Source organism: Chroicocephalus ridibundus, chromosome 2 (assembly GCF_963924245.1).
Source record: "Chroicocephalus ridibundus chromosome 2, bChrRid1.1, whole genome shotgun sequence".
Classification (NCBI taxonomy): Eukaryota; Metazoa; Chordata; class Aves; order Charadriiformes; family Laridae; genus Chroicocephalus; species Chroicocephalus ridibundus.
The window spans coordinates 63,547,642-63,575,639 of record NC_086285.1 but is presented as its reverse complement, the minus strand read 5'-3'; the positions used below and the strand labels follow the sequence as shown (position 1 = coordinate 63,575,639).

Here is a 27,998-nt window from a genome sequence, read left to right as displayed (position 1 = left end):
AACATTAAGGTTAAGATGTTTTCAGTGTTCTGCTTCCATGAACAAATAGTACCAATTTGTCAATACAAAGTAAGTTTTAAGTGTGTTTGGGTGACCTTGGATGGACAAAAAATGCCCACAACATTACAAGCTGTAAAGGCATGGAACATTACAGGAAGAAATTTGTGTGTGCACGTGCCTCTGTGCCTGTGTCTATTGGAAACACATCCAGCGATTACTGGTTTTGTTCACTACCAATTCAGACATTAACAACTATTTTGATAAAACTAGTTTTTTGCAACTTTCACACGTATAGCTAGGTTTGTGGTAGGAGGAAGGATCATACAGTGAACACCTGATAACACACAAAAGAACTGCTCAGAAGATAAGTTAATAACAACAAAAAAGTAAAAGATTTTCTTGCATCCCTGTGCCCTGCAGAGGAAGTTAGAAGTCTAAGCCGAGTACCTTCTTCACAGGCAATGTGTTAGAGAACCTGTCTCAGAAGCAGCTCTAGGACAGACAAATGCTAACAACTCTGCAAGACCAGAAACATTCACTGAAAGACTCCAAATTAACTCAAGTGTGAAATACTGGCTAATGTAAGTGAACTTATTTAAAACTTCTTGCTTTAAACTTCCTCAAGGTTTGGATACCAATGCAAGTGGCCAAAATACATACTTCTTTTTTTTTTTTTTTTTTAAAGGATTCTGTGGATAACAAAGATAGGTAAAAATTTTGCGCAACACAAATGTGGTAAAAGTATAAAAGTTTGCATCAGTGGACACATACCTAAATATGATACATTGGGGGAAGGAATCACAATTTTTGTGCAAGTCACAAAACAAATCTTTTGGGATTATCTGAAGGAGTCAATAAGCACATGGACAACAGAAAATCAGGTTGATACACTTCAATACTCAACAGACATCTAACAGCTCTTTAACAGAAGCTTTCAAGAAAAGAAGTAGAGATAGTAAAAAAAGGAGCTCACATGGATAAATAACTGTGAAACAGAACAAATCAACAACAAAGAGACGTCACTGGAGGAGTCTCCATGATCCAGGCAGTGGATGTTTTCAACATATTTATATGTGATCCAAAAAACAAGTGCAAGTATTACATGACAGAGTCTATCAATAACATTAAGGTACAAAGGACCAAATAATGAAGAACTGCAAGGGAATCTCACCATGCTGACTAGGAAACTAGGAAAGGATGTAGCAGAGGAAATTCATTGTTCTAAACATAAAGTGATTCTCTACAATTCACACAATGAGCTGTGAGCTTACCGCTTCCACTTAAGAACTGCACCATGGCATTACAATAGACAGCTCTGTGAAGCATGACCTCAATAGAATTATTAGCCAAAAAAAGATAATGTGCAAGATAATTATGAAAGGAACATAATTTTGCTGTTACATACACTTGATTGGGCACTTGACTGTGAATGGTGCATGAAGTTCCAGTTCCCATTTCAGAAGAAAACGTAAGAACTAGAAAAAGGGACGCAATAGGGTAATAAATATTATCAAAAAGTATACAACTGTTTTTATATAAGGAATGACTAAATACAATAGGAACTGGCTTGCAGAAAAACTGAGAAAGCTGAGGGGAATATAACATAGGTTGAAAGAGGAGGCAAACAGGCAACAATCATTCATCAGCTTTTTCAATAGAGGAACTATGATTGATCTCATGAACTAAGAGGAACCAGATGAAACAAACTATCAAGGCTCAAATGAAAAGGAAAAAAAAAAGGAGGTTTTTTAGGCACGCATATTTTAACACGTGGAACTTCTTGCCAGAGGTTATAGCTCAAGATAAAAGTTTCTGACTATTTCTTAACCCATATTTAAAATCCATGGACGACAAAAAAAACAATAAAATAATGAAAACGAAAGACCCCAAAACCAGTCAGGGCTAGTAAAGAAACCATCCTCCGCTCAAGGGGTCTGTGGTTTGAAGCACAGAACAGATTCTGGTAGAATATTCATGTAAAATAGGATTAAATCTCTGCCTTTTCTCATACTCTTCCCTAGACACCTCTATTGGTCACTGGATATCCGATGCTGTTAAAAGGAGACTGAGAGTATCCACAAAGCTGGAATCCAGGAAATGGGCAGCCATTTATAGTCAGTTACACTGTGCTTAAGCCTCAGAACTACAGCATACTTAAAGCGGATCAATTTGTTTTGCTGCTTTTGCCTCATCTCTGCAACCTACTGGCTCCCCTCAGAACTTTTTCCCTCTTCAATCCTCAGAGCTCCCACCAGCAAGTTCTTCTACCAGAAAGGAAGCTACCTATTTTCAAGTATCATAAAATACAGGGGACGTGAGGCAAGTCAGTGACCTTTTGGTTGAAAAATGGTGTACTAAGAACACTCTTCACACAGGTCTTTCATAGGTTGAGAAAGACACAGCTCAGTATTGATTTAAATAATAGAACCCTCCAGCATACGTAAGTATTATATATAGGGATGCAAACATTAACTTTTGTATTTTCTGATAAACTCTGTATTTGGATTCTCTGGGTCTTCTTATGTACCTCAAAATTCATTACTGAAGGAACAGGTGCTGTAGAAAGGTATAATTACTGATCTAATACTTACTTTTTCTTTGTCCTCCAACAATGCATGATTTTTGGAGATCAACACAACGCATTTCCATGCAGTTTTCTAGCAATCCACTGTGTCCACATGTACAAATCTTGTAACAACCAACATCACCAGCTGAGGATGGAACCTGAATAAGTGTACCCTGACGGACAATAAAATCTGAGGCTTCTCCCAGTTTGCAACCTATATACAAGGAGAAATTTTAGCTCATATTTAGTAAATACTTTGGCAACTGCCACTACAAAAAATAACTACTACTCTTTGACTTGTGAAAAAGCTAAGGTGTTCCTAAATAAGCCTTGCCCTCACCCTTTAGTCAAATTCACTCATTTCATTGAGGGAGCAAGTAGAAGAAATAGAAGATATTTGCTTGAGACAATGTTCTGAAGTACGTGTAGAAATGTCACTTCAGAAAAAAAGACTGGTAATTCTAACAGTTCTCAAGTAATCTCATTTTCCACAGTTCTGTAGTAGTATGAAATGTATGCGGTATACCACATAAGCTTCACTCTCTCCAATACACAAACGGAATTAAAGGGTCTCAGAAGCAAAGCCCGGTCATTTCCCCTCATGTATTTCATCTTGTCTTCCTTCCCCTACTTACACCTCTTATGTGAACGTAGACGTGAAGACAGGAGAAAGAGAGCAAAAGCAGGAAAACTGGATTAAAAAAAAAAAAGAAGAATGGAAAGGAAGGAAAATGGTTTTAAAAATTGCAAAGAAACCATAATAACAGAAATAGTAGATTAAAATTACCCTAGAAGTGATGAACTGCAACAAATCCCCCAAAACTTTCAACCAAGAAAAAGACTGAATTCAAACATAACAGTCAGCTTCCAACCTTTAGAGGAAGTAAACTATCTCTTCAAAAGCTCTGGGTGAGCTTGGTTTCACATCATTTTGAATGACTTTTGTAGCAAGCAAAGACAATACAACCTCTGTAGCAATAATGCTCAGCTTTTCAGAAAAACTAAAATATTTTGTATGGGTCATAGAAGCATAACCAAAACACCATCCTCACAAAAGAATGAGCTGAAGTTTGTTCTCGTTTTTAGAAGAGCACAAGTGTAGCAGATGTACAAGCAAAGCAAATCCCAGTTTACCTCTTTGCAATTAAAAAATCGCTGGACAAACTGCTGATCAGCCACAAAACTGCTGGAACAAAAGAGGCTCAGGGAATGGATGCGAGACCACTATGGCTGTGTTCTTGCATCACCCCCCTAGAAAAGGGGCTTCTTCGTGCAATTCAGTTTAAAAATCAGCGTCGCCCCCAATTGCTCAGGCTCTCTTAACACGTGCATTCAAGTGGTCACCAAATGCAAGCTTTCCTCTATGCTTCAAGAACTATAGGTGATCCCTCACGTCACTGAATGATACCTTTAGCTTTAAAGGAAGGGGAAAAATTGTGGCAAGCACTACTGGTATCTAGGGCAGAACAACGAAGGGGCTGTAGAAGTTGGACACTGCTCAGTCTCCTACCTCCTTTTGTAGATTTGACCCTTGCTATCAACACCATCCAGGCCTGCCATTTCAAAGTTAGATAGCTGAAATTCATTCTACATGAGGCTCTCTCCCCAGTCAGCTCACATTTATGCATGGTGCAGAAGTTACAAAATACCTGTGTTCTAAAAAATAGTTCCCAAATGACCATGAATGCCTTTCTAGTGAGATACACCTACATTAAAAGTATCACTCAATGGAGCAGCAGCAGAAATGCAGTGAGCTGCATACTCAGCAGAGATGATAAAGACATCATCTTTAATGAGAAGTGGTACCATCGTTCTCATGGAAGGACAAGGCAGCACAAGATTCGTTATTCATATTTTTGTTGTTTCGCATTGTCAGTGTCTTTTTCTTCCAAACTGTAAGTCTACATACAGATTTGGGAAACATAGAGCTAATCTGCCTTGCAGTTCTGCCTTTTTCGTGTCAACGAACACATCACGCTGTCCGTCATTAAAGATGAAGTTCAGAGATGCTGCCTCAGTGCTGTAAACTCAAGTAGTAGAGAGAAGAAAGGAGAGGCAAATAAATTATGTGCCGTGCCAGTTCCTTCACAAGCCCTAAACCTAGGCGCTCTGAATCCAGTGAAGCAGCAACACTGAAGCTCTTAAGAAAAAGTTTGGATATTAATTTACTTGGATCAGAACTAGTTACCCATGAGCTGCTAGAGAGATTTTAAGAAGTTGACCCGGCCTGCGAAGGATTTGGGACAATTCCATGTAAGATACCATCTTGAACTTCAATATAACATTGGAATTGTTGCCACTGCAAATGTATGTCCCAGTGCACCCTGCATTTGCTAAGATTCTCAGAGCTCTCAAAATGCCCTACCAAGACTGACAGCCTGATTTTCATTAACTTCAAGGCAAGACATAATGTGCATTTATTTCACCAGTAAGGAAAATAATGCGGATATGGCTAATAACATATGGAAATACACGGCAATACACGTCACCGTGTCTGCAGAAGCAGTGAGCTGCACTGTAGTTGCAGTATTGTATGCTTGTAATTTTAAATATCTGGCAGGCTGCTTAGAGATCATGTATGGACATCTATTTCTTCTGAAAAATAAATAATATATCTTCTAATAAGACATTATGTTTCAGTGGACAATGAAAAAAGAAACACATCAAGAAATGAAAAGAGCTACAAGGCAGGCTACACCTTTTGAAAACAGAAGATAATTGTGACAATAGTTCTTCTGGGATACCAAAAATTCACTTTAAAACTTTGAACAAAATCTCACTTACGTATGTGTATCAGCAACATTCAGGTAAACAGAAGTCCAAAACCCCTTACCTGGCACACATAAATACGGAAGACAGAGTTCTCCAGATTGACATCCTTTTCTATTTACTTCACATAACTGATTAGCTGCACATGGATTTGGATTACATGGATGTGTAACATCTTCTACAATGTTACCTAAAGAACTCGGGCCTGAAAACAGAATATACAGGATATCATTGATTCAAATGGTTTATTTTTCTTCAGTAAAGCATGGCATTTCTTACATTCAGTAAGATCGCATTTTTGACAATTCCGTGAAATATTTTTTGTTTTTCTTTAACTACACTTGTAGAAGCTTGACATGACAACGTAGTTAACTTTTGAAATAAGTTTAGTCCTCAATCGTGGAAATAATGACCCAGATGATTCTTCAAAAGCAAAATATATTTCCTCTATCTTCTTTCCCTAATAATTTTCTCTATATGATGAAAATAAAAATCTTACAATGACAGTGCAATCAAGAGAAGTCCCACAGTCAATGATTAATAAATTGGAGGTTTAAAGTACACTTGACAATTAATCAAGCTTGCTATCACTGATAAACTTTTGTTTCTGTTTTCCCTTTAACTCTCAAGTAACGTTCTCTTGTCACAAGATTAAGGAAAGGGAAGGCAACGTGGAAAAGCATCAGCTAAATGGAAAGAACCACCCAAAGCTTTAATACATTGTCTCTCTGGGAACAATTTATTTGTTGAGGCAGGCTTTCAGTTGCAGCTTTACTAACCAAAATTTTACTATTTTCAAAGTTCCTAGGATTCTGAGAAAGAAATATTATTTCTTTCCAAATTTAATTTGGAAGAAGATCTAAAACAGATAAATCCTATAAAGCTAAAAAGGTCTAAATCCTAGAGACATAAATATGGAATAGGAAGTAGTAACAGGGTAGAGCAGATTTTCCATTATTTGGAAAATAATGTAAAAAGATGCATTTAAAGGAAATCTAGAACCAAGGCAAAATTTTACTAATACAATTGTATTCCACACTGAGGAATAAGACATGCTAGAAGAAAACAGAATCACAAAACCTTCATTCTTCCACATACCTACTAAACTCACGATCTATTGCCCCAGTAATTAATTTGGGTTTTGGTTATTCTAATTGCACAGTTAAAGCATAGAGTTTATGCATCAGGGAAAAGTGTAATTTTGTACATCAAGAAATTGTGCTCTAAATCACAAGACTGTTTAAGTAACATTTCAGAGAATCACAGAATTGCAGGGGTCGGAAGGGACCTCTGGAGATCATCTAGTCCAACCCCCCGCCAAAGCACGTTCAACTAGAGCAGCTTGCACAGGAACACGTCCAGGAGGGTTTTGAGGGTCTCCAGACAAGGAGGCTCCACCACCTCCCTGGGCAGCCTCTTCCAGTGCTCTGACACCCTCAAAGTAAAGAACTTCCTCCTCATGTTTAGGTGGAACTTCCTGTGCTCAAGTCTCTGCCCGTGACCCCTTGTCCTCTCACTGGGCACCACTCAAAAGCCAAAACTCCCAACCAGTCCCCACACTCCAAACAGGATGGGGGTAGAAAATAAGTAGAACAGGAACAGAAAAACTCATGGGTCAGGATAAAGACAGGGAGATCGTGTAAGAATTGCCGTCAAAAATGACTTGACTTGGGGAAAATTAACTAAATCTATTGCTGATTAAAATAAATATCTAATTACAGATTCAGGTAATGGGAACAAAAGACAAACATCAAAGCAACTTCTTTCTTCAGCCTTTTCCCAGGCTCTCCTTCACTCCAGGTGCCTCTGGCCCTGCCCCAAGTGATGCAGTGGGTACTGGGAAGTGGGGGATGATGGTGACTATGATCAGTACACAGCAGTTTTCCTCTGCTGCTCGCTCCTTGTCACACCTTTCCTCTGCTCCAGCATGGGCTCTCCACAGGCTGCAGCTTCCTTCCAGATATACCCACCTGCTGTGGCATGGGGTCTTCCACAGGCTACCTTGTGGATATCTGCTCTGCCATGGAGCACTTCCTCTCCTCCTGCTCCTCTGATCATGGTGTTACCTCTGTTGTTTCTCCCTCTCCCTGTTCCTTTCTCCTCCACCTGTCCGGGACTTTTTGCCCTTTCTGAAACACGTTTTCACAGAGGCACCACAAACTTTGTTAAGTGGCTCAGTTTTGGCCTATAGCGGGCCCATTGCCGAGCTGGCTGTGTCTGGTACAGTGCAGTCCCTGACATCTACCCATACACACCCTGCAGCCTCCACTGCTACCAAAACAATCTTGTCACACACACCCAACACAAGAACGAATAAACGTAATGAGCTATGGCAATTTGAAAAAATCCAGTTTTCCCTAATAGGCTAATACAATGTTTCAAATTCAATACAATTTTCTTCAAAAGAAATAATGAAAGTTCTTAAAAGCAACAATAAGCATTCAAAGCATCTTGGTTTCTAATTTTGTTGCATACATATGTTGATACTTACTCAGGTACGTATCCAAAGGGATACAGTTCTCCAAGTCATCTGTTGGCGACAAGAGCTCACAGATACTTTCAGCTGAGTGGCCTTCAGGGAATTTATTATGATCTCCACATTTCTTCAGTATTTCCACACAATCTGATCTTCAGATAAGTAAAGAAATAGAACTACATGAACAATACTTGAGGAAAAAAGGTCTTGTATGAAAAAGATTTCTTTCCACATTCTTCCCTTACTCAAATCCACAACTTTCCCCTTCTGTCTCACAACAAAGTGTTTTTATCTCTCTCTCTCTGTATCTATCTATCTATATATATGTATATCTATATATGCTACATTTTATGTACAGGGGAGAGAGACAGGAACTATTGCTTACTTACTCTTCCTCTACTTTAGACTTGGTGATCTTTATTTTCTATGGCATCATACACATGCATCTTTCAAGACCAAGCATTTCCTTGCTTTACTGATGACTAATATGGGTTGAACACTATCTTACTACCTGTACTATTACCTGGTCTCTTTTTTACCCAATCACCTACTTTCAAAAATTTTTTTTTTTTTTTAAAAACAAACTTAATTTTTTTCAGACCTTTCTGTGAGCTGACAATCACCAGTAGTTCCCAAAACCAAAAAACAGGAAAGGTTTTACAGACACCACAGAAAGCAAAAAAAAACCACCCCAACAATAAATCAACTTTACAATGGACACATATATATCCATCTCTTTAACAGGCAAGCGTCTTCCATTTACAGTGATGGAGATTCAAGCAATGGAAACTACGCAAAATCATATTTCTTCTGTGTTTGCGTGGCCACGTTTTCCTATCTTAAGTCAAACACAGTCCTACAGCAGCTTTTTAGTTCTCATTAAAATCCTTAGTAGAAACTCTAAACTGTTTTTTCCCCCCCATAGTACTTACTTGCAGATAATACTTCCTCTAGATTTGCTGTGGCAAGGTTTAATCTGCAGTGAGCAGGCAATTGCCTTCCACATTTCTGGTTGGCATTTTTTAATATCAAGCACGGGAATATTTATAAATGGCATCTTAATACTCCCTTTTTCCCATAGCTTCATGTCATTCATGGCTCCCTGGTCTGACTGAGTATTGCAGCTCCTAAAAAGTTCTGTTGGTCTTAAAAGAAGAAGTTAAGATATGGCATGTATACAACAAAAAGAAAACACCACGCATTTTACCTTTTACCATATGAATCCCAAAGCCTTCATATGGCTTGCTTTTCATGACATAAAAGACATTAATCCCTTCAACAGTTAAGCAAGTTCAAAATCAATTTGAATTCTGTCTTTAAGGAAAATGAGCTCTTTAAGACTCAGGGCTGAAACTCCCTTCTCACCTCTACCTCTTAGATCAAATATCACTTCAATTTTTCTTATGTGAAGACAGTTGACTTAAAAGCAAATATTTTAGATATCCTGAATATCTGTGCGAATGTTTGCTGGTGAATCACTAATGCAAGCTGATTTATCATTTATATTTGCCCAGCCTGCATCTACCACGTATGTGATTCTACTAATATAACATTCATGCCACTGTACACTATTTCAAAGAAAAGCCAGAGACCTCTAATAGCTAACAAAATTTTAAACATTTTTGAAACTCAAACTATTTAGTTTGTAACCTTGCAACTACTAGTTCAGACACCACTTTAAATCATGCATTTTGTCCTATAGAGTATAAACCTACAGAATTACCTCCGAAAGAAAAGGAATTTTGAAAAAGTAACATGTAAACTTTAACAAGAATTTTTACCTTATTTATAATACACAACATTCCAGTAGTCATGGCTTACTTGTCTATACAGTAAGACAGAGGAATACGCTGCTAATACATGACAACTTTCTACAAGTTCATGGGCTAGCTTTTATTCTTGAAAGTTTTGTTACATCTGTTGCTAAATACATTTCCAAAAGTTTATTCTAAAGAAAAGCTATTTATTTTTCAGTTATCTAAAAAAATATCTGCAGAAAGACAGCTACATACAATCTCAAAATAAGCCTGAAAAACATTTTATTTTTTAAAATCAAAGCACGGGAATTCCTTTATAAAATATTCAGTGTCTCTCTCCTACCTGTTATTAAAATTAGTGCAGTAAGTAAGATTTCTACAGCCCAGTTGACAAGGTTCTCGTACATCTGCTAAACAGGTCAACATGGAAACTTCAACTGCATTATACTCACAAAAGCGATCAAATTCTTGCCAGCTCTGTGAATTGCCCCAGCTTGTGCTATAAAGTTTAGTGCAGAGCTCTCTGGAAAAAAAAAAAATAGACTAAGAAAACAAAATTGAAAGAACAGCAGTCATTAAGATACAGCAAAGCCTATAATTTCTTTCCTGATCACAACAGCCTACACTCACTGCAGAAGATTGTGTTAGTGCCCACAAAGTCTACAATAGTATCTAAATGTTGTGCTCAAAGCAAATAACCCCACTTCAGTGTTTTCCAAGTTTTCCAGTTTCGTTTAAGAATGCTAGCAAATCTTTAAGCTAGTAAGACTGAAAGACTTCAGAATATAAAACTTCAATATCCAATAAAAATACAATAGCTGGAAACCTGAACTAATGATTTTGAGGTGAGAACTATTCCAGCTGATTTTACTTGTAACAAATCTAGGTTGATGTGATAATGAAGAACTTCTAATCCAATCATTCAACTTCAAACCACATCTTCTCCTCCTACAGAAATGACTGGCAAGCAGAATACATTTGTTTTGCCCTGATGTTTGAAACAGGTGTAGTGTTCATTGCTTGCTTTTGAGATGTTTCCTGGTGTCAGCAATACCCCCGCCACTTTGTTCACAGCAATATCCTACAAATTACAACCGTTCCCATCCCAACTGAAGGTACGGAAATTCACTGTACTATTAAAGTTTTCTGCATACTGAAAATGTGAGAGAAGGATCCATTTTTAGAACTCATTGTCAAAGCAAGCAACTAAAAGATAATACATCCGCTGCCCTGTGCTTCAACGTTCTAAGAAGTAACATAACTCAGGGGTTCTACTACTAAACTCACATTGTAAGATCCAGCTGCATTCAGGATCTGTTGTTTTGTAACTGGAAACTTTAATATCAAAGGAAGTAACAACTCAAAAATCAATGTTTGCAACTTATTTTGACATAATGATGCATTTAAAATGCAATAATGATCTATTTTTAAAGTGGACAGATAAACACCCTAAACTAAAAATGCTACAATTACAGTTGTTTGCAAGTGTGCAACTATCTGCTGAAAATATATATATTTTTTTAATGTTGGAATAATTAGTTCCATTATTTAACTGTTAAATGACCTAAGTTATTTTTCATTGACAAAAATCTGAATAGCATCTAGTAAGGAATACTGCTAAGGTTTTTACATGCAGCAACCAGGCACTTGAGAGTTTGTGCAGTTCATTGTGCCCCTGGCTCTCTTTAGCATCTGGTTAAGGCCTCTTCATCTTGTTTTGCAATTTTGGCTATTATGACCACAAGCAAAGTATAGGTTTCATTAACTTAGTGTGTCTGCTATAGTAAGCCAGTGCTAAAAGTGAGAAAAGTGTGATTCCTCACATGGAAGAGTATTTTTTGAGATACAAAGTAAGTACTGGACAGAACGTGACCCATCTGACGACCTAAACCTGCCTTTTTTCTAAGAGTTTACAGAACTCTTTATTTGATGTATATAGCAGGATTCAAGCAAAGGCCTGATAAGAGACAACTTCTGAAGCATTTTCACAATTGGAAATGAGGGTAGAGAGATACTGACCTACATGTGGAAGAATTTGCTTTAGAACAGCAATGGAGCTTAGCTCCATCAAGGCCTGTTGAAGGTGGAGGGTGCACAGTGACTCCTGGGTGAACAGATCTTGAACTCTCAAGAAAACATTGCCAAAGCGGGTCCTGAGGGAGAGGCATTGTCTTACAGCCTTCTATAAGTCCATCAACAATTTCAAGCTCTGTTTTCATTGACATTAGAATTCTTTTACAAGCAGTCTGACACGCATAGTCTTCTGCTCTATCACAGCAATATAAGCCTGTTAAAAAATTTAAAAATACTTAGTGATCAAGCATACAACAATCAAGATGCATGATATAATAGTGTGTTTTCTCTGAGGGCTATAAGGAGGCTTTTTAGCCCCACAAATAATCCCAAATAACATTGCTGCTTTTAAATGCAAACAGAATCAACTCTGGAAAAACCCCACCAATATGTATAATTAAAAAAAATAAATAAAAATCAATAATGCACCTACAAACAAAAGTTATCCTTATATAAATTTATATAATTACAATACAGAAATACATTAATACCATTTATACAATAAACTTATACAATAATGCACTTTTACGTGCATACAATCCTCAAACATTTTCAGTATTTTTTATAACTTTCAGTAAAGAAGGATTTTTTGTACTTACTATCTGTAGGATTTCTCATTGGATATGACTGTGTATAGTTGTTCACACAGTGTATAAGCTGAGGGCTAATAGATGCACAGTAATTTTCAACTGCTTTGATTTGTGAAGGACCAGGAGAAGAGTCTGTCCGAAAAATTGCTTGACAATATTCCCGACAGTTTGTATGATGACCTGCATAACTGCAACAGACTGACCCCACTGGGGAAACAAACAAACAAAAATCAATGAGCTCCTACACAGAGAAATGAAGAAATGAGCATGTCTGTACCACACACAATGATGCTCAAGGTATTACTGTGGAAAACAAAACATTGAAGAAATTCTTCTATGTTCTGTTAAACTAATCTCTGTCTAAGGAATGGCTGGTAATATCTGTAACTAGCCAAATTACATTTGTTTGTTTGGCTGGAGAAAAAAAGTCCCTAAAGCGGCCTTAAACTCAAGACATCAGCAAGCCAGCTGAATTTTACGTTCAGCTGCTTTGTTCTTTTTTAATGTAACCAAACTTGTCCTATAATTGAATTATTAGACAAATATTAATAGTAAACAAATAAATATGAGAATAGTATCGTAAAACTCATTCAAAAAACCAGACAGATGGTGTCATGATTCACCCATTTTTAATGTTATTAAATCTACAGTTCTTGTGAAATACTTCTACTAGAATTAATTCTGAGACACTGATTTCTCTTCATTTTATATATTTTATATCAGGCAACAAAACACCCGCATGGTGCAAGATCTCATCTATGCATTTAATTTTGTTACTTAACACTCAAATGAACAAAACAGAAGGAAAAAATGAGCTTCTAAGCAATTATCAAACTTTGTGTATCAAAATACACAAATTAAAAACTGATATAAATTATATGGACAGCACAATCCCCTTATTACTTGAGCAAGAAAATTTATGCAGGTGGCTTGTTATTCTATGGAACTGAATCCACATGATTTGTGCATATGTACACCCACAGAATTTCTTACATTTTAGAGAAAAAAGGATAGAATGATATAAAAGAAAAAACAAGAGACAAACTGTTCATTTCATACTTACTTTCATTTCTGTTAATACAACTAAAGAGAGCATTCTGAAATCAAAACAAAAACAGCGTTAGAAGCCAGAAAAATTCAAATAAATATTTAAGTGTCCAGTAATTTCTTATAATAAGCTACTAAATCAAACTTTGTTATTATTTGCTCCGATTAGATTGGATTAAAACAAAAACACTATACAAGAACACTGAAAGTAGGAAATTAAAAGATTGGGGTCAACCGAGTTCTGTGTGCACTTGTAATAAAATACACAAATATTCAAGCAAGTAAATAGGAAGACTTTCCTGGACTAACTTAGAAACAGCATGTTATAATAGGATGTCCCCAAATGGTTTTCTTTTAATGATGACAATTTTAAAGACCCTACATGAAAAAAAGAACTGTGCTCAGATGCACGCATGCAAACAGAAAATCTCAACTAACTCAACAACAATATTCCTTAAAAGCTAAAGCATGCTATCAGCTCCCTCAAACTGGAGCCAAGGGCAGTTGGGGAATATGCAGCATGTTAAATGACAGAAGGAAGGAAACACATACACCCTGCTGTTTTGTTTCAGAGGATTCTAATCTACAGAGCGATCATAAAATGGTCTGGGTAGGAAGAGACCTTAAAAGGTCATCTAGTCTAACCCCCTGCAATAAGCAGGGACATCTTCAACTAGATCAGGCTGATCAGAGCCCCATCCAACCTGACCTTGAATGTTTCCAGGGATGGGGCACTTAACATCTCTCTGGGCAACCTGGTCCAGTGTCTCACCTCTCTCACAGTAAAGAATTTCTTCCTAATATCTAATCTAAATCTACCTTCTTTCAGTTTCAAACCGTTACCCCTCGTCCTATCATTACATTCCCTGATGAAGAGTCCCTCCCTACCTCTCCTGTAGGCCCCCTTTACGTACTGGAAGGCCACAATAAGGTCTCCCTGGAGCCTTCTCTTCTCCAGGCTGGACAGCCCCAACTCTCTCAGCCTGTGCTCATAAAAGACGTGCTCTAGGCCTCTGGTGCCCTCCTCTGGATCTGCTCCAACAGGTCCATGTCTTTCCTGCACTGAGGGCTCCAAAGCTGGACGTGGTGTTCCAGGTGGAGTCTCACCAGAGTGGAGCAGAGGGGCAGAATCCCCTCCCTCAAGACTATTAACTGTTGACTATTGAACTCTTGCCCAAAACAAGCAGTCTTCCCCACAATGAAAAAGCACATTTCTTCTTAAAAAAAAATAGATACTGCATATAAGCTTTCCAGAACTTATCGAAAAAGATGAAGTCATGAGGTTGAAATTCCAAAATGTAGCTGCCAATCATCAAAGACTTTAGGATTATATGATTGTGAAAAAGAGAAATTTGAACGCCCTCCACACGTCCGAACACCAGATTATAAAAAGTGATCGAATACATTAACATAGTGACAAAATACAATTCCCATCTTCATTAACTTCCTGATCGCCTTCATTTCTTCTATCCCCATCATTAAATAAATTTGTATTTTACACAGCATCTACAGAAGAAAACAGAAACACCATCATATCGATCCACAAACATTATTGTGGGATTAAAATCTAGCTTCAGTACACCAAAATATCAGATGTGCTACAATCTTTACATAAGAAAAGGAAGTGACCTCAAAATGCAGACCTAAGTTAAACTCAGTAGTTCACTAGATCCCCTTCATCTATGTTAGTTACTAGTATTTACTGCATTTCAGAGAAGTGGGTATCCCCAATAATCTTTGGAATAGTTTTGTGAAAGCTTCTACTGCTGCAAACAGATGGAAATGTTACATTTTTAAAAGTGAAGAAGAGACAAGGGTATTAGGAATCATCTTGATGTTTTTATTTTTCTTTTTGTTTTAGAGATCGTTTAGAGTGCAGGAGTTTGTTTTTCAGTTCATATTCTCTACTTGCTTTCTTCTCAGAGATCATTTGAGTCAATCTGTTTTGGCAGCACCCTTATTTTCTCCCCTAATCTAGGTAGGATTACAGAGAAAAGCAAAGTAAATATCAAAGTGATCAAATCTCCCAATGGCTAACCCATATAAATACCAGTATCTACCTCTGAATGCTGAGGATTTCCTCTCAAGCAGCTTGCTCGCATTCTGTTACACCGAACAGGGAAGGGCAAATACAGAAACGTAGCTGTGTTCACAGGAACGGCACAAACAGGCAGTCTCATCTCTACTAAACAGCTTCAGTATATAATCCACGCTTTCTGCACCCTTTCCCTTAACTACTCACCTTCAGAGGCATCTTAAATCCTGACACCAGAATCAGTAAATATTAGAGTCCCAGCTTCTTATTTTGTTGAAGTGCTACTCATTAAGCACATGTATTCCATCAGAGAACCAGACAATTCTACAATCTGACTTTCCCTTTTTTAATTATTTTCCTCGTGAAAGTTTTTTTAAGCACATAAGTAAAAACATGATTCTTTTTCAAATGTTGTGTGTCATTTTCATAGCTATCTTAATCTTTTCTGTTGTTCACTTAAGAGGAAGCACTTCAGAATACAGATTGGCTCTCTATGCATTAATTGGCATTCAAATTAATTAGCATTCCTGCCTAGACTGTTGTGATGAAAATCTGAAGAGCCAAAAGAATTATGTACTGTTCCAAAAGATGGAAGACTCACATTTTAACTTAGATTTGAAAAGCCTCAAGCCTTGATGTTTCAGTTTGTATCATGCCATTAATGATTTTATGTTATGCTGTAATTTAAATCACAAGTTCCAACTTGCCAATTACTCTTTATGCCATGTAAATCATAGTGTCACAATCCTGTATTCTACAGTATCACAGTTATATCATCTTTTGCATAATATATTTTTTGGGTAGTGAAATATGGTAACAGTCAAACACAAGATTTTAAAGAGGACCGTCCCAGTAGTGTAGGGAGCAGCATCACTTTCTTCTATTTTCAGTCAGAAATCAATTTAAGCCATGGGTAAGCCATGGCAGATGTGGCACTGAAATAACAACCCTAAGAGAATAAACAGTAATCTAACTTGAAAATCTAAGTTTTCCATGAACACCAGCTACTTATAATTTTAGTAATCATGAATGCAAGCACAGGTCTTCTGAGAACTCCTCACACACAAATTCAAAAGTCTGCCTAAACATATTTGGTAGAAAATAAAATAAAATTTGATTTTATTCTTCTAATATCCTCTACCAAATTTTAGATCTTTTCTCCCAAGAACAAAGATTCCGCACATTTTCTCTGAGACTGAGAATGAACTTGCAGCAACATTCCTCATCCCAGCAGCAAGTTTTCACCTGATTCACTTCAGATTTTCCCTCTTTACTACCCACCAAGCAAATCCTGTCACCCATTTGTCTGTGTAACACAGATGAGGGGCAGGAGAACTCATGGAAACAGAACATGCAGACAGAGTCACCATCCTACATCTGTAAGAACACATTTATACTGTTGCCTAAAGGCTCATGCCATTTTTATAGCACCATACATCCTTCTCTATGGATGCCAGACAATGGTTATCAAAAAGTCACTGTTTCAATGTCCACCTGGTTTCTCTGGGACCTTTCGTGTACGAAAAAAGAAACAACTGTCAGATAGGAACTGACACATACAACATCACTCCGACACAAAAATGACTGTCTTCAGACGCTGCTGAAATTAGACTTCTCCACACCCACCCCGTATCAAACACTGGAACACGGCATACACACCAGCCAGGTAGAAAGCGACACTGTAACTTTATTAATTAACGCACTGGGACAGTGGAGGCTCCTGAAAAGTCTGAAGTCTGTCCGTCATGGTTCTGACTCTACTGTTAGCAGAAACAATACCTAGAATCATGATGTAATGCTGCTATAAACTTGGCTAAAAATTGTCATGTTATTTTCAAGTTCAATGTTACAAAAGAGTTATTAAAAAGCAGTTCAGAGATATAGTGTCACTGGCCCTGTTAGCTCAGATTGCAGTTTATAGCTACACAAAAACCAGTGAAAAACGAAGAACATTATGGTGTCTATCAACATTCCTCCTCTAAAGGAGGGCTCAAATTGAAACATAATTATCTTATAGCAATTTTACACACCAATTTTATTCAGGCAGGATGCCCTAACCAGATAATAAATCTTCTTTCTGTACTTTGAAACTATAGTTCCACAGACTGCTGAATGACTGTAATAATGCTTGTATTTCTGTTAAGAGGAGGTGGTCTTATCTTTTCCACCTTGTTTTCAGCTCTTCTCTCCCTGTTCCCAGCTATATAGTCTTGCATATGCCTTTACACCAGCTGTGGCACTAATCATATCCTCATGACCCAATTTTTCTCAGTAACCCTGCTGAAAACTCCTTTTCTCTTCTCCCAAGAGTTTAAACCAGCAAATTCAACAGGTGTATTATAAAGTTAGAATAGAATAGTCTTCTAGATATCATCTTTTAGATGGACCTGACAGAGGCAGAGTAAGGTAAGGAGAAGTGTATTCGTAGGGTTAGCAGTGGGAGGGAATGTGTGCGGAAGAAGGGCAGTTGCAGGAAGGAAGAGGAAGAACTTGAGCTGCACTGAGTTCTTAAAGAAACTCACCATATTTCATGAAACTGCAGTGCCTGTAGCCACCACAGAATACAGTGTTAGTTAGGGTGCTGACTTTGCTCTTTGTGTAGGTCTGGATAATTGTTCAGTGTCTCAGAAAGTACAGGTACCCATGTGGGGAGTGTATTTATACAGACATGAAAGAACCTTACAAAAAAAATATAAAATTAGTGTGTCACCTGCTTGTAAATAAGGCTGATAACAGTGTTAGACTGTCTGATTTGAATTACTAACCACAACTTCATTACAGAACACAGAGTTAAGGCCCATCTCTAGTAAAGCAGAACTCATATTTAAGAAATCAGCAGCTTTTCTGCCCACTCAAGCTTCCTTCTGAATCTGCTAGTGAACTGTCATAAGAGAAAGACAGAGAAAACAAAGCAAAAGAAACAAAACCAAACAAAACCCACAAAAAACAAAACAGCAGAAAAGGATGTTCTCTCTAAAGGAAGAACTAAGTCATTAAGATCTGGGAAAATGAGGATAAAAAGGCAATACTGTGTACGCACACAGAGTCCAATTCTCCATTTTCAACTTGCGAATGAAATATGAAAGAACGAACAAAGACAGCAATATCGAAGTTTATAAAACACAAACATAATGATTTGCTTTACTTGTGCATTAATCTCATCTATCAGACTTCTCTCTTTTTAAAGCCAAATGTTGTTGAAACTAATGATCAAAGCCAGTGAGACTATAAGCAGGAGGAATGGAAAGTGGCAGGCAGACACAGGCAACACAACTACGTATACCTTAAAGAAAGCAGTCTCAAAGGGCTTTTGGTATTATGGAAATTGAAAAAGGCAACTGAAGTTTATTCGGCAGAGAACGTTATTCAGTCTTCCTCACCAGAAGCTCCTTGAAGAAAGATTTTAGCCAGTACTGCAGGACCTAACTGGTTTCGCTCTTTTTGGAGCTCATCAGCTGCAGGTAACGGCTCAAAAAACAAAATGCATGCACGCAAACACAAATGAAGCAGAGCATTTTGCTAAAGGAAGAAGTCTTCTTCCTTGTAAGGCACGCTTTTATATTCTAAGCACATTTTTTCTAAACGGTTGCCTCTCTGTGTCTTGAATGAAAAGTGACAGCAAAGTCATCCTTTCACACCAGAAATTAAGAGTATTTTGCTAAAAATCAAAGATTATTTTCCTCCCTAAAAATTATCATGGTATCTGTATTCTACTAACTCTGGCAGAAAAATAAGTTTAGTACTGTTGCCTTGGGCAACCTAACCATGTGAAATATTTGAATATAGATCCTATCCAATTAAGGACATCTTAATTTAGAAGTATTACCTACAGCTAACAAATAACACTAGGAAACAAAATGTTTCACTCTGTAAGAACAGCAATGAAAGTCCTGTTAATCTCTCCTTGACTTCATTTAATCTTCCAGTTTATCAACACAAGATAAATTCAGAAGGTAACATACTAAGCTTTAGTGGAGTCAGCTGAAGTTTCAAATGATGGTACATATCTGTTAAGAACTTTAAAAGCTTGCAGTAATTAAGAAGTAAGGCCAAGATTTTAATCAATTATATATACCAGTAAAGAAGTGAGAACACTTGCATAGTAAAGAAGAACAAAATCACCAGAACTTAAATTTTGGCAAGACCAAAACCTATCAACCTTCAACCTTCTTTGAGCAGTAGAGAATACAAACAAAAAGCACCGGAAGATCAGATGACAATAACTTTAGCTACAACGTGTAGTATGGTCCGAGTCCACCCTGAATTCATTAATTAGTACTTCCAGAGGCCACACTCAGCCATGTGCCTTCGGAGTTCATTAAAACTCTTTTGGAACCTTTCCCTAAATTATGTCCTAAACAGCTCCTTGAGTTATAACCTACTGTCTCTAAGTACAAACAATTAGATAAGAGCTAAAAACTGCTGACTGCATTTTTCAGAAGGGGTAATTAGTAGTTAGCATTCGCTAAAACCTCAGCATAAAGCAGGATCATATGACCCTAGAAGACAAAACAAGCCAATACTGTATCACAGTGAATACTTTTCTGAATCCTACTCAAATGCAGTGCCTGCAGTTTTAAGTTGCTGTATTTAAAAACTGTAAGAAAACAAAGTTGGATTAAGCGAAAGAGTGCTCAATTCTGTGAGAGCAAAAATACCTTTAAACAAGGTAAACATCAAAAGTGTTTACTACTGTGTGTCAAAAAAAGTTTAAGAGCAGAAGCTAAATAACTGGCAACATTTCCAATTATATTTTGACTGCATGGCAGATGTTAATAGGGATCAGCTGCAGTAAAGCTCTCATAATGGCCATTAACTAGAAAAGTTTAAATTGTAATTTGTGTGTATTCATGTGTACTAATTCAGTACACATGAAATAAGAACTGCGGTTCTTAATGTGCGGGGCCGGGGGGGCGGGGGGTGAACTCACAGTATGCAGCATAGAGACTCAAAAGCTGCAGCCTAATGGAAATTTTAGTACTAAGCTTTCCATGCACAGAAGACAGAAAAGTGATCTTAAACACAATATTAAAGACTTCACAACTTATTTCAAGTTTTAGAAGTCCTTTTCAGTTACTCTTCCAAGCATGCATTCCATGCAGTCTTTTCAAAAAATGAACCTCAATTTTACACAAAGCTTTTAAAAATAGGAAAATGAGAAAATCTACATAAAATCCAGTCTCCACTTCGTTTTTCTTCTTCCTTTGACTATTACCTACCTTCTTTTTAGAGGAAGATGAACAGAACAGCAGAAAGCTGGAAGAAGTAGTGAAAGACAGAAGAGTTGACATGCATAGAACTAGAGAAAAAATGAAGACGACAAAATGAGTATCTGAGAAGCAGAAGGTGGGAAAGAGGGCTACCTCAATATAATCTTTCAAAAGAAGGCAAATAAAGTACATTTCAGTAACACTCAAAAATATTCAGCATGTTGTGATAAATTTTTTAATTTCTGTATGCATTGCTACTTTGAAAATAAAAATACGCTTAATAGGACACAGAATCTTCAATGCACTGATCAAAAATGAATAGTTTATTACACAATTCATTTCTAAAATGCGTAAAATCTCCAAATCAGAGGAGTCACAAGCTTCATAAATATTAACAGTAAAAGTAATCCAGAAACATACGATCAGCAGGAAAAGCATCTTCAATTAATCTTACGAAAAGCTAGCACATCAATGTCAAAGTGATTCTGCTACTTTACAACCTAAGACTCCACTTAGCAACTTCAAACTTTGTGACACCTCCTGCTTGGAGTTTGGTGGTTTTTTCACTGCTCTGAACCCTATGCCCTAGGCTTGAATACTTACCTCATGCTTCATGCTCGCTAACTTAGTGGGAAGCTCAGGGTTAACTCATGAAGTTGCTTCCCTAATCTCCAAAGATTACAGAAAAGCACTATGCACAGTTCAGTCAACTATTTTAAGAAGCTTGTGAAAATCCTTGGGAAATCCTTATATTCACATAAGTAAGCTATGAGAGTGTTTACAAAAATGGAATTATACTTTTATATTCTTGATTCAGCTAATTTTTACTTCCATGCCATGTACTTATATATTCAATACCCCAATAACACACTTGAGAGCTGATGAACGAGCACATTGTAAACTAATTCTCAACTGGATCCTAATGAAGATCTGATTGAATCTAATTGGATCCTCATTTTTAGTGAATGAAGTACAAATTCTTGAACACAAAGGCAAACATGAATGACAATGTATTTGTGATTCACAGGCTATTTCTGATCTTATGTCACCTCTTTCAGTTTTAATTAGCCACTCCCTTCCCCAGCTGCTTCTTCCCCAGCCAACCCAACTGAGCACAAAGTATGGTACTGGTCACAGACACAGAAGCTACTTACAGACTACAGAAGGAGCAGGACACACTCAGCACAGCATCAAGAATTTTTATTTATTTATTTATTTTAAGAAAAGGAGAAAGCATGACTAGAGTGTTAAAAAGTGCAGGTTCCCTCCAGAAGTATTTTTTTGCAATCTCCTATCTTAGGCAAAACTTCCTCGAATTTTATATAACCAATGGGTCTCTTGAGAGCATTCTAAGTACTATTTTTCATGAGTACCTGTAAGTGTAGATACATAGAAAAACCCATTGTCATACGGAATTCTGTAATAACTGAAGATCTACCACGTCAAATACTTAACTTCCGTCCCTAACACAATAACTGTATCTACTACTTCTAGTGCTCGTTAAAAACTTCTCTTTCCTTCTTCACCAACCAGAAGACTGATGGGCCCACTTTCCAAAATTCCAGATTAAAACTGGAAAGAAACTAGGAAAAGTAATAAGATGACTATCACCATTTTGTAGACATTCTTTTATTTCTTACCTTTCCTCTCCCGTCCTCCTTCAACCCATATTGGTCAACCTCCTACAGCAATGCAGAAATCCAGAAAAAAAGAAGGAAACAGACCAGCGTAATAGAGGAGAAGCTTACAGATGTTGACAGTATAGCATATCATAGCATGAGAGGCGACAGAAGTACTTAAAATGAAAATTCATTTTTAAGAGAACAAGCTACGGTAGCTTCAACAGTGAAGAATCCAGGAAAATACTCTGTAGATTGTTTAGATAAAAGGACCAAAGGTGCGGGGGGGAGGAATTTAATGTTTCCTGGAAAAACAGGAGACCTGCTACACTTCTGCCCAAATCGAGAGAACAAAAAATTGTCTAATATCCCGAGCTATTGATTATGAGCAGAATTTATGCAGGACTACCTAATTCAGGGCGGGAGGAAATGAGATGAAAGGGGGGAGGAGGAATCTGGCTTTCAATTAAGAAACAGACTGAAAGGAAAGAAGTCCTAGCAGAATAGCATTTCTACAAACTGTGTTAAAAGAATATAGGTAAAGGCAGATTTCTGAAAATATCCTGATAATTTAATTTGAAGTGCAGAACAGTAAAAATAACTGCAAACATTCATAGTTTCACTGATGTTATGAAGATTATTAATTTGAAATGATTTACATTAGGATAGGACACTTAAAAGGTTATTCTTTCATGAGTTTATTTCTTTAGGTCACTTTTAAACTGACTCTCCCACTATAAAAGCCAAAATGTTTCTGATGGAATGTATGCTCACGCCTATGAAAGAAACTTTTTTTGTAATCCATGTCTCCATTTTGCAAGTTGCATCTTTTTCATTCAAATGAAGATATATGCAAGATTAAAAAAAGACAAGCCCTTTTTATAGAAAATAATTGTACTTCTACGAAAATCTGTAGAGAGAGGTAATTTACATTTGGATATAAATTACTATATCCAGAAATACAACTATAAGATGACTGCGACTTTTCCTCTTCTACAGGATATTTTTTACAGAATTTATAAACCAGTTGACTTTTAATAACATATATCCAGACACATATGCACATACCTCGTATTCCTTCCTGCAGACCTTTAAAACATCATTCTTTGCAGAAGCCTGAAAGACAGATACATTTCTCTATTTGTAGTAGAAAATAATAAAAACATCTTGCAAAATAAAGAAGATTCTACCTTTCTATTAACTGTGATAGACATGGATTTATGATATATTTAAATGTTCCTTTTTAAGAACCCAAAGAAACCATGTAAAGCTTTAAGAAAAAAAAGCAGAAACCATGACTGTCAATACTAAAGACCAAAACCTCGAATTTCTGTACCAAGTTAGTTGATACCGTGAGCACACAACTTAGTTTTTGTGAAAGGTTTACCACATAGAGCAGAATACAGGAATCAATTAGGAAATGGAAGAACACGAGCATAAAAATCTCCCAATTTTGCATGCTCAGTACCGCTTATGTACATCTTTCCCTTCTCCTCCTTCTTGTACATACAGTCCTATGGTTCCTATTGTCAAACAGAGTTGCAGAATTCTCCCTTCAAACTCCAGATCAGTTTCTGCTGTAGCGTAACTCTTGCTCCTTTTTCATGTGACAGATATTCACAGTTACACTAATGTTATTTCCCCCTCCAGTAATTTAAAATACAAGGGTAAAGTCTGACCTAGGGCCTATCATAATACCTTCTTCAAAATGCCTCTGAAACCTCCTCAGATTTCAAGAATCAAAATTAAAATCCAAATAATTCCCATTATCCCTAATTTTTGGCACGTATCTATATTTTAGTTTAAATGAAAATCATATGAAATGTATCCATCAGCCAGCTAAAGTACAAAATATAGCCAAGATTGTGAGACAGCACAGTCTGCAATCAAACAATACAGCATCTGATTCTGAGAATAATAAGAAATGATATAATAATAATAATATGATTAAATTAACAGCATTTCATAGAACAATGCAATAAATGGAATTGTTTTTATCAGGTCTGGAAAACACTTAAACATTAGGATAAAATTGAAAACTTTGCTAAGAAATGCATTTGGGAAGAGATACATATATTTTCTTTTCAGAAGATCAGAAGTATCCAGTTTGTTTACTCACTCCTCATTTCTTTTTCACACTACTCAGTTTGTGTACTCACTGCTCATCTTTCGTAAAATAATTTAAATTCTATGCTTTGGGTGAAGGTAGAATCTTTTTTTTTGCATGACAACAATCTGCAGTAGACTGCTGGTCCAACATTAAGATTACACAATGGGTAACATACAAAATAGAAGGCTCTGCAGAGGGATCTGGACAGGCTGGATCAATGGCCTAAGGTCAATGGTATGAGGTTCAACAAGGCCGAGTGCCAGGTCCTGCACTTGAGTCACAACAACCCCATGCAGCGTTACAGGCTGGGGGAAGAGTGGCTGGAAAGCTGCCCGGCAGAAATGGACCTGGGGGTGCTGGTCGACAGCCGGCTCAATATGAGCCACCAGTGTGCCCAGGCGGCCAAGAAGGCCAACAGCATCCCGGCCTGTATCAGGAATAGCGTGGCCAGCAGGAGTAGGGAAGTGATCATCCCCCTGCACTCGGCACTGGTGAGGCCACAACTCAAATACTGTGTTCAGTTTTGAGCCCCTCACTACAGGAAAGACATTGAGATGCTGGAGCGTGTCCAGAGAAGGGCAACAAAGCTGGTGAGGGGTCTAGAGAAAAGTCTTATAAGGAGCAGCTGAGGGAACTGGGTAAGTTTAGCCTGGGGAAAAGGAGACTGAGGGGAGACCTTATCGCTCTCTACAGCTACTCGAAAGGAGGTTGTAGAGACGTGGGGGTCAGTCTCTTCTCCCAAGTAACAGGCGATAGAACAAGAGGAAACAGCCTCAAGTTGTGCCAGGGGATGTTTAGATTGCATATAAGGCAAAATTTCTTCACCAAAAGGGTTGACAAGTATTGGAACAGGCTACCCAGGGAAGTGGTGGAATCGCCATCCCTGCAGGTATTTAAAAGATGGGTAGGCGTAGTGATTAGGGACATGGTTTAGTGGTAACTTGGCAGTGCTAGGTTAATGGTTGGACTTGATGATCTTAAATGTCTTTTCCAATCTAAATGATTCTATGATTCTATACAACAGTGAATACTAAGTACATCTGTGCTCCAGAACTGAGTTACAAGGATTATGATAAATAATTATATGCTGTTTTGACTTTGAAGATGTTTTTATGGGATATATTTGGAAAAGAAAGTAATGACAAAATGCTTCACAGATTTTTAATAAAAAGGTCATTGCTAAATTTAGGTACTATGCTTAAAATTGTCACTTGACAAAAACAGTGATATAGTAACACCAAAACCAACTCTCTTATGTCTGATGAACAAAAAACTCTTTGAAGAGGCACAAAAATCTACTTGGGGCTGTAACCAGAATGTTGCATCACTAAACATGACACTGCAAAAAAGGAGAGCCTAGAAAAAGCCACAGTTGCCTTCCACTCAGCATTATTTTATAACAGCAACTTCCAGGTAGAGATTGTGACAAAATTAAGACTTAAAAAAAAAAAAAAAAATCAAGAAATTAAGTTTAGCATAATCAAAGAGAGTTTCAGAGTTTTTATGGATTCAGTCAATAAATTACTGTGAAGTAACAAACCAGAGCACATCAGCAATAATCTACTACTGCTTGCAAAGCAAAACCAAGTGGATTAGTTCCATTTGCCAAGTGCAGTGGACACGCTTGCTGCCATCTCTCACACTAGAACTTCTGTGGTGTCAAAATTATAAACACAGTAAGGTTTCCATCTTAACTCTGTCTTCATCACTGAGCAATAAAATGTGGCATCAGAATGTACAAAAAAGGCACAGCTAATCCTAAGGTCTTAAAATTTCTTCTTCGGGCTCATCTAGTCATAGCAGACAGCCTAGTCCTACAGAACAGTTGCAGTTACATATCCAAACTCACCCTCCCCCCCCCCCCCCGCCAAAAAAAAAAAAACAACCCACCACTTTTCTTAACTAGGTTTTCATCTCAGTAGACTTGAACTTTTACTTTTTTACTGACAATTCACTTTAAAAACATAAATTCTTTGTTTTGGTTTATAGAATTTGGCTGCTGGTATTTATCATCAGCGGTATGTCCTGGAAAGTATTTAGTAATATTTTGCAATTTTAAAAAGTGTTTATGTGATAATTTAACTTTGATGTAAAAAATGCATTAAGCCTGAAGTTCATAAAGACTAATACAAAAATGAATTCAACACAGCATCATTTGACATTAACTACAGAAAAACAATTGGAAAGCTGTACCTGTTTACATGCTTGCCGACATTCCACAGCAATAGCCAGCTCACAGCAACCTAAACCAACCCACCCGTCAGACTTCTTCAAAACTCCTTTGAAAATAAGGTGACAGTAAATATTACAGTAGAAAAAGAAACTATGCCATCATTTTCCCTTCTCTCCCCATGAGTCAGTTAGTTTTCAAATTTGATAATCCTGTTCTCATTCAAGAAGCTAATTTACAGATTACATTTTTATTGGAATTTATGAAGACATTTCAAACCAACGTTAAGCAAGAAGACAACAGGTCTGTGCCTTAATAAAGGCTGGACTTGGCAATTATGAAGTACCCTCTATACACTGAGTTTAAAGATGCTTTTATATGATTTTTTTAATATTTTATATAAAAACTATTTTATATGATCACTGGAAGTATCAGTGTTTGAGAATTTGACTTATCTAATCTGAAATATAAACCAACAGAAAAAATACCCTCATTAAAATTAACAACATTATCTCCTACAGACACATCCTCTTATTGGTTTCCATAGTATATTTTTCTACCGACTTTGTCAACCCAGAATATGTTTTTTTTTTACTTTTTCTTCAAGCTTTCTGTACTGGTTTTGGTTGGAATGGAATTAAATTTCTTCACAGTAGCTGGTATGGGGCTGTGTTTTGGATTTGTGATGACAATAGTGTGGATAACACAGGGATGTTTTAGTTATTGCTGAGCAGTGCTTGCATAGCATCAAGGCCTTTTCTGCTTCTCATACTGACCCACCAGCGAGTAGGCTGGGGGTGCACAAGGAGTTGAGAGGGGACACAGCGGGGACAGCTGACCCCAACTGACCAAAGGAATATCCCAGACCATATGACATCATGCTCAGCAATAAAACTGGGGGGTAGATGTTGGCAGGGGCTGACATTTCTTGGGGACTGGTTGGGCATTGGTTGGTTGGTGGTGAGCAATTGTTTTCTTCTGCATCATTTGTTTTTCTTGGTTTTGGGTTTGTTGTTTTTTTCCTTTCTTTTTGGTTTTTTTTTTTCTTCAATTTTTCAAATGTTTTTATCTCAACCCACGAGATTTCTCACTGTTACCCGTCTGATTCTCCTCCTGTCCCATTGGCAGGGGAGTGAGCAAGCGGATGTCTGGTGCTTAGCTACCTACCAGGGTTAAACCATGACGCTTCCTGTAGTTTATCCCCCTGCAATAACATGGTTTCATACCCACAATTATCTTCAATAAAAGTTTCCCATCTCCCTGTCTCTCTTTTTCCATTTATTTCACTATATCCGTTATCCTAATTTCTTACCATAAAGTTACACAGAAAAGTAAATTCCTGCCATAAGTTGTTTCATCCTCTTAATTTATTCACAAATACAGATTTTCTGACGTTTTCAAGACATCAGAAATCAAATAAAAGAAGAATGCATTCCTGTATCTATTCCTCACATAGCTTTAAAGACTGAAATAATTAAAGGGAAGGTTTAACTTATGCAGCTCCCAGGAGCTGTGACAAATTTGTTACACTTTTTTCTTAGGGTGGGGGGTGGAATTGTTTAGCTCAATGAACCAC

The 27,998-nt window shown here is 37.2% G+C and overlaps 1 protein-coding gene across 1 annotated transcript in view; it reads right to left on the bottom strand.

Moving 5' to 3' along the window:
• RECK (reversion inducing cysteine rich protein with kazal motifs) overlaps window positions 1-27,998 on the bottom strand; it is a 65,615-nt gene that overhangs the window by 16,670 nt on the left and 20,947 nt on the right. Inside the window, 13 exon segments of the mRNA XM_063325720.1 lie at window positions 2,592-2,780; window positions 5,400-5,540; window positions 7,827-7,963; window positions 8,744-8,956; window positions 9,912-10,091; window positions 11,588-11,855; window positions 12,241-12,438; window positions 13,295-13,328; window positions 20,533-20,595; window positions 20,598-20,612; window positions 22,164-22,205; window positions 23,211-23,258; window positions 26,446-26,531. Coding sequence (XP_063181790.1) covers window positions 2,592-2,780; window positions 5,400-5,540; window positions 7,827-7,963; window positions 8,744-8,956; window positions 9,912-10,091; window positions 11,588-11,855; window positions 12,241-12,438; window positions 13,295-13,328; window positions 20,533-20,595; window positions 20,598-20,612; window positions 22,164-22,205; window positions 23,211-23,258; window positions 26,446-26,531 — 1,614 coding nt within the window.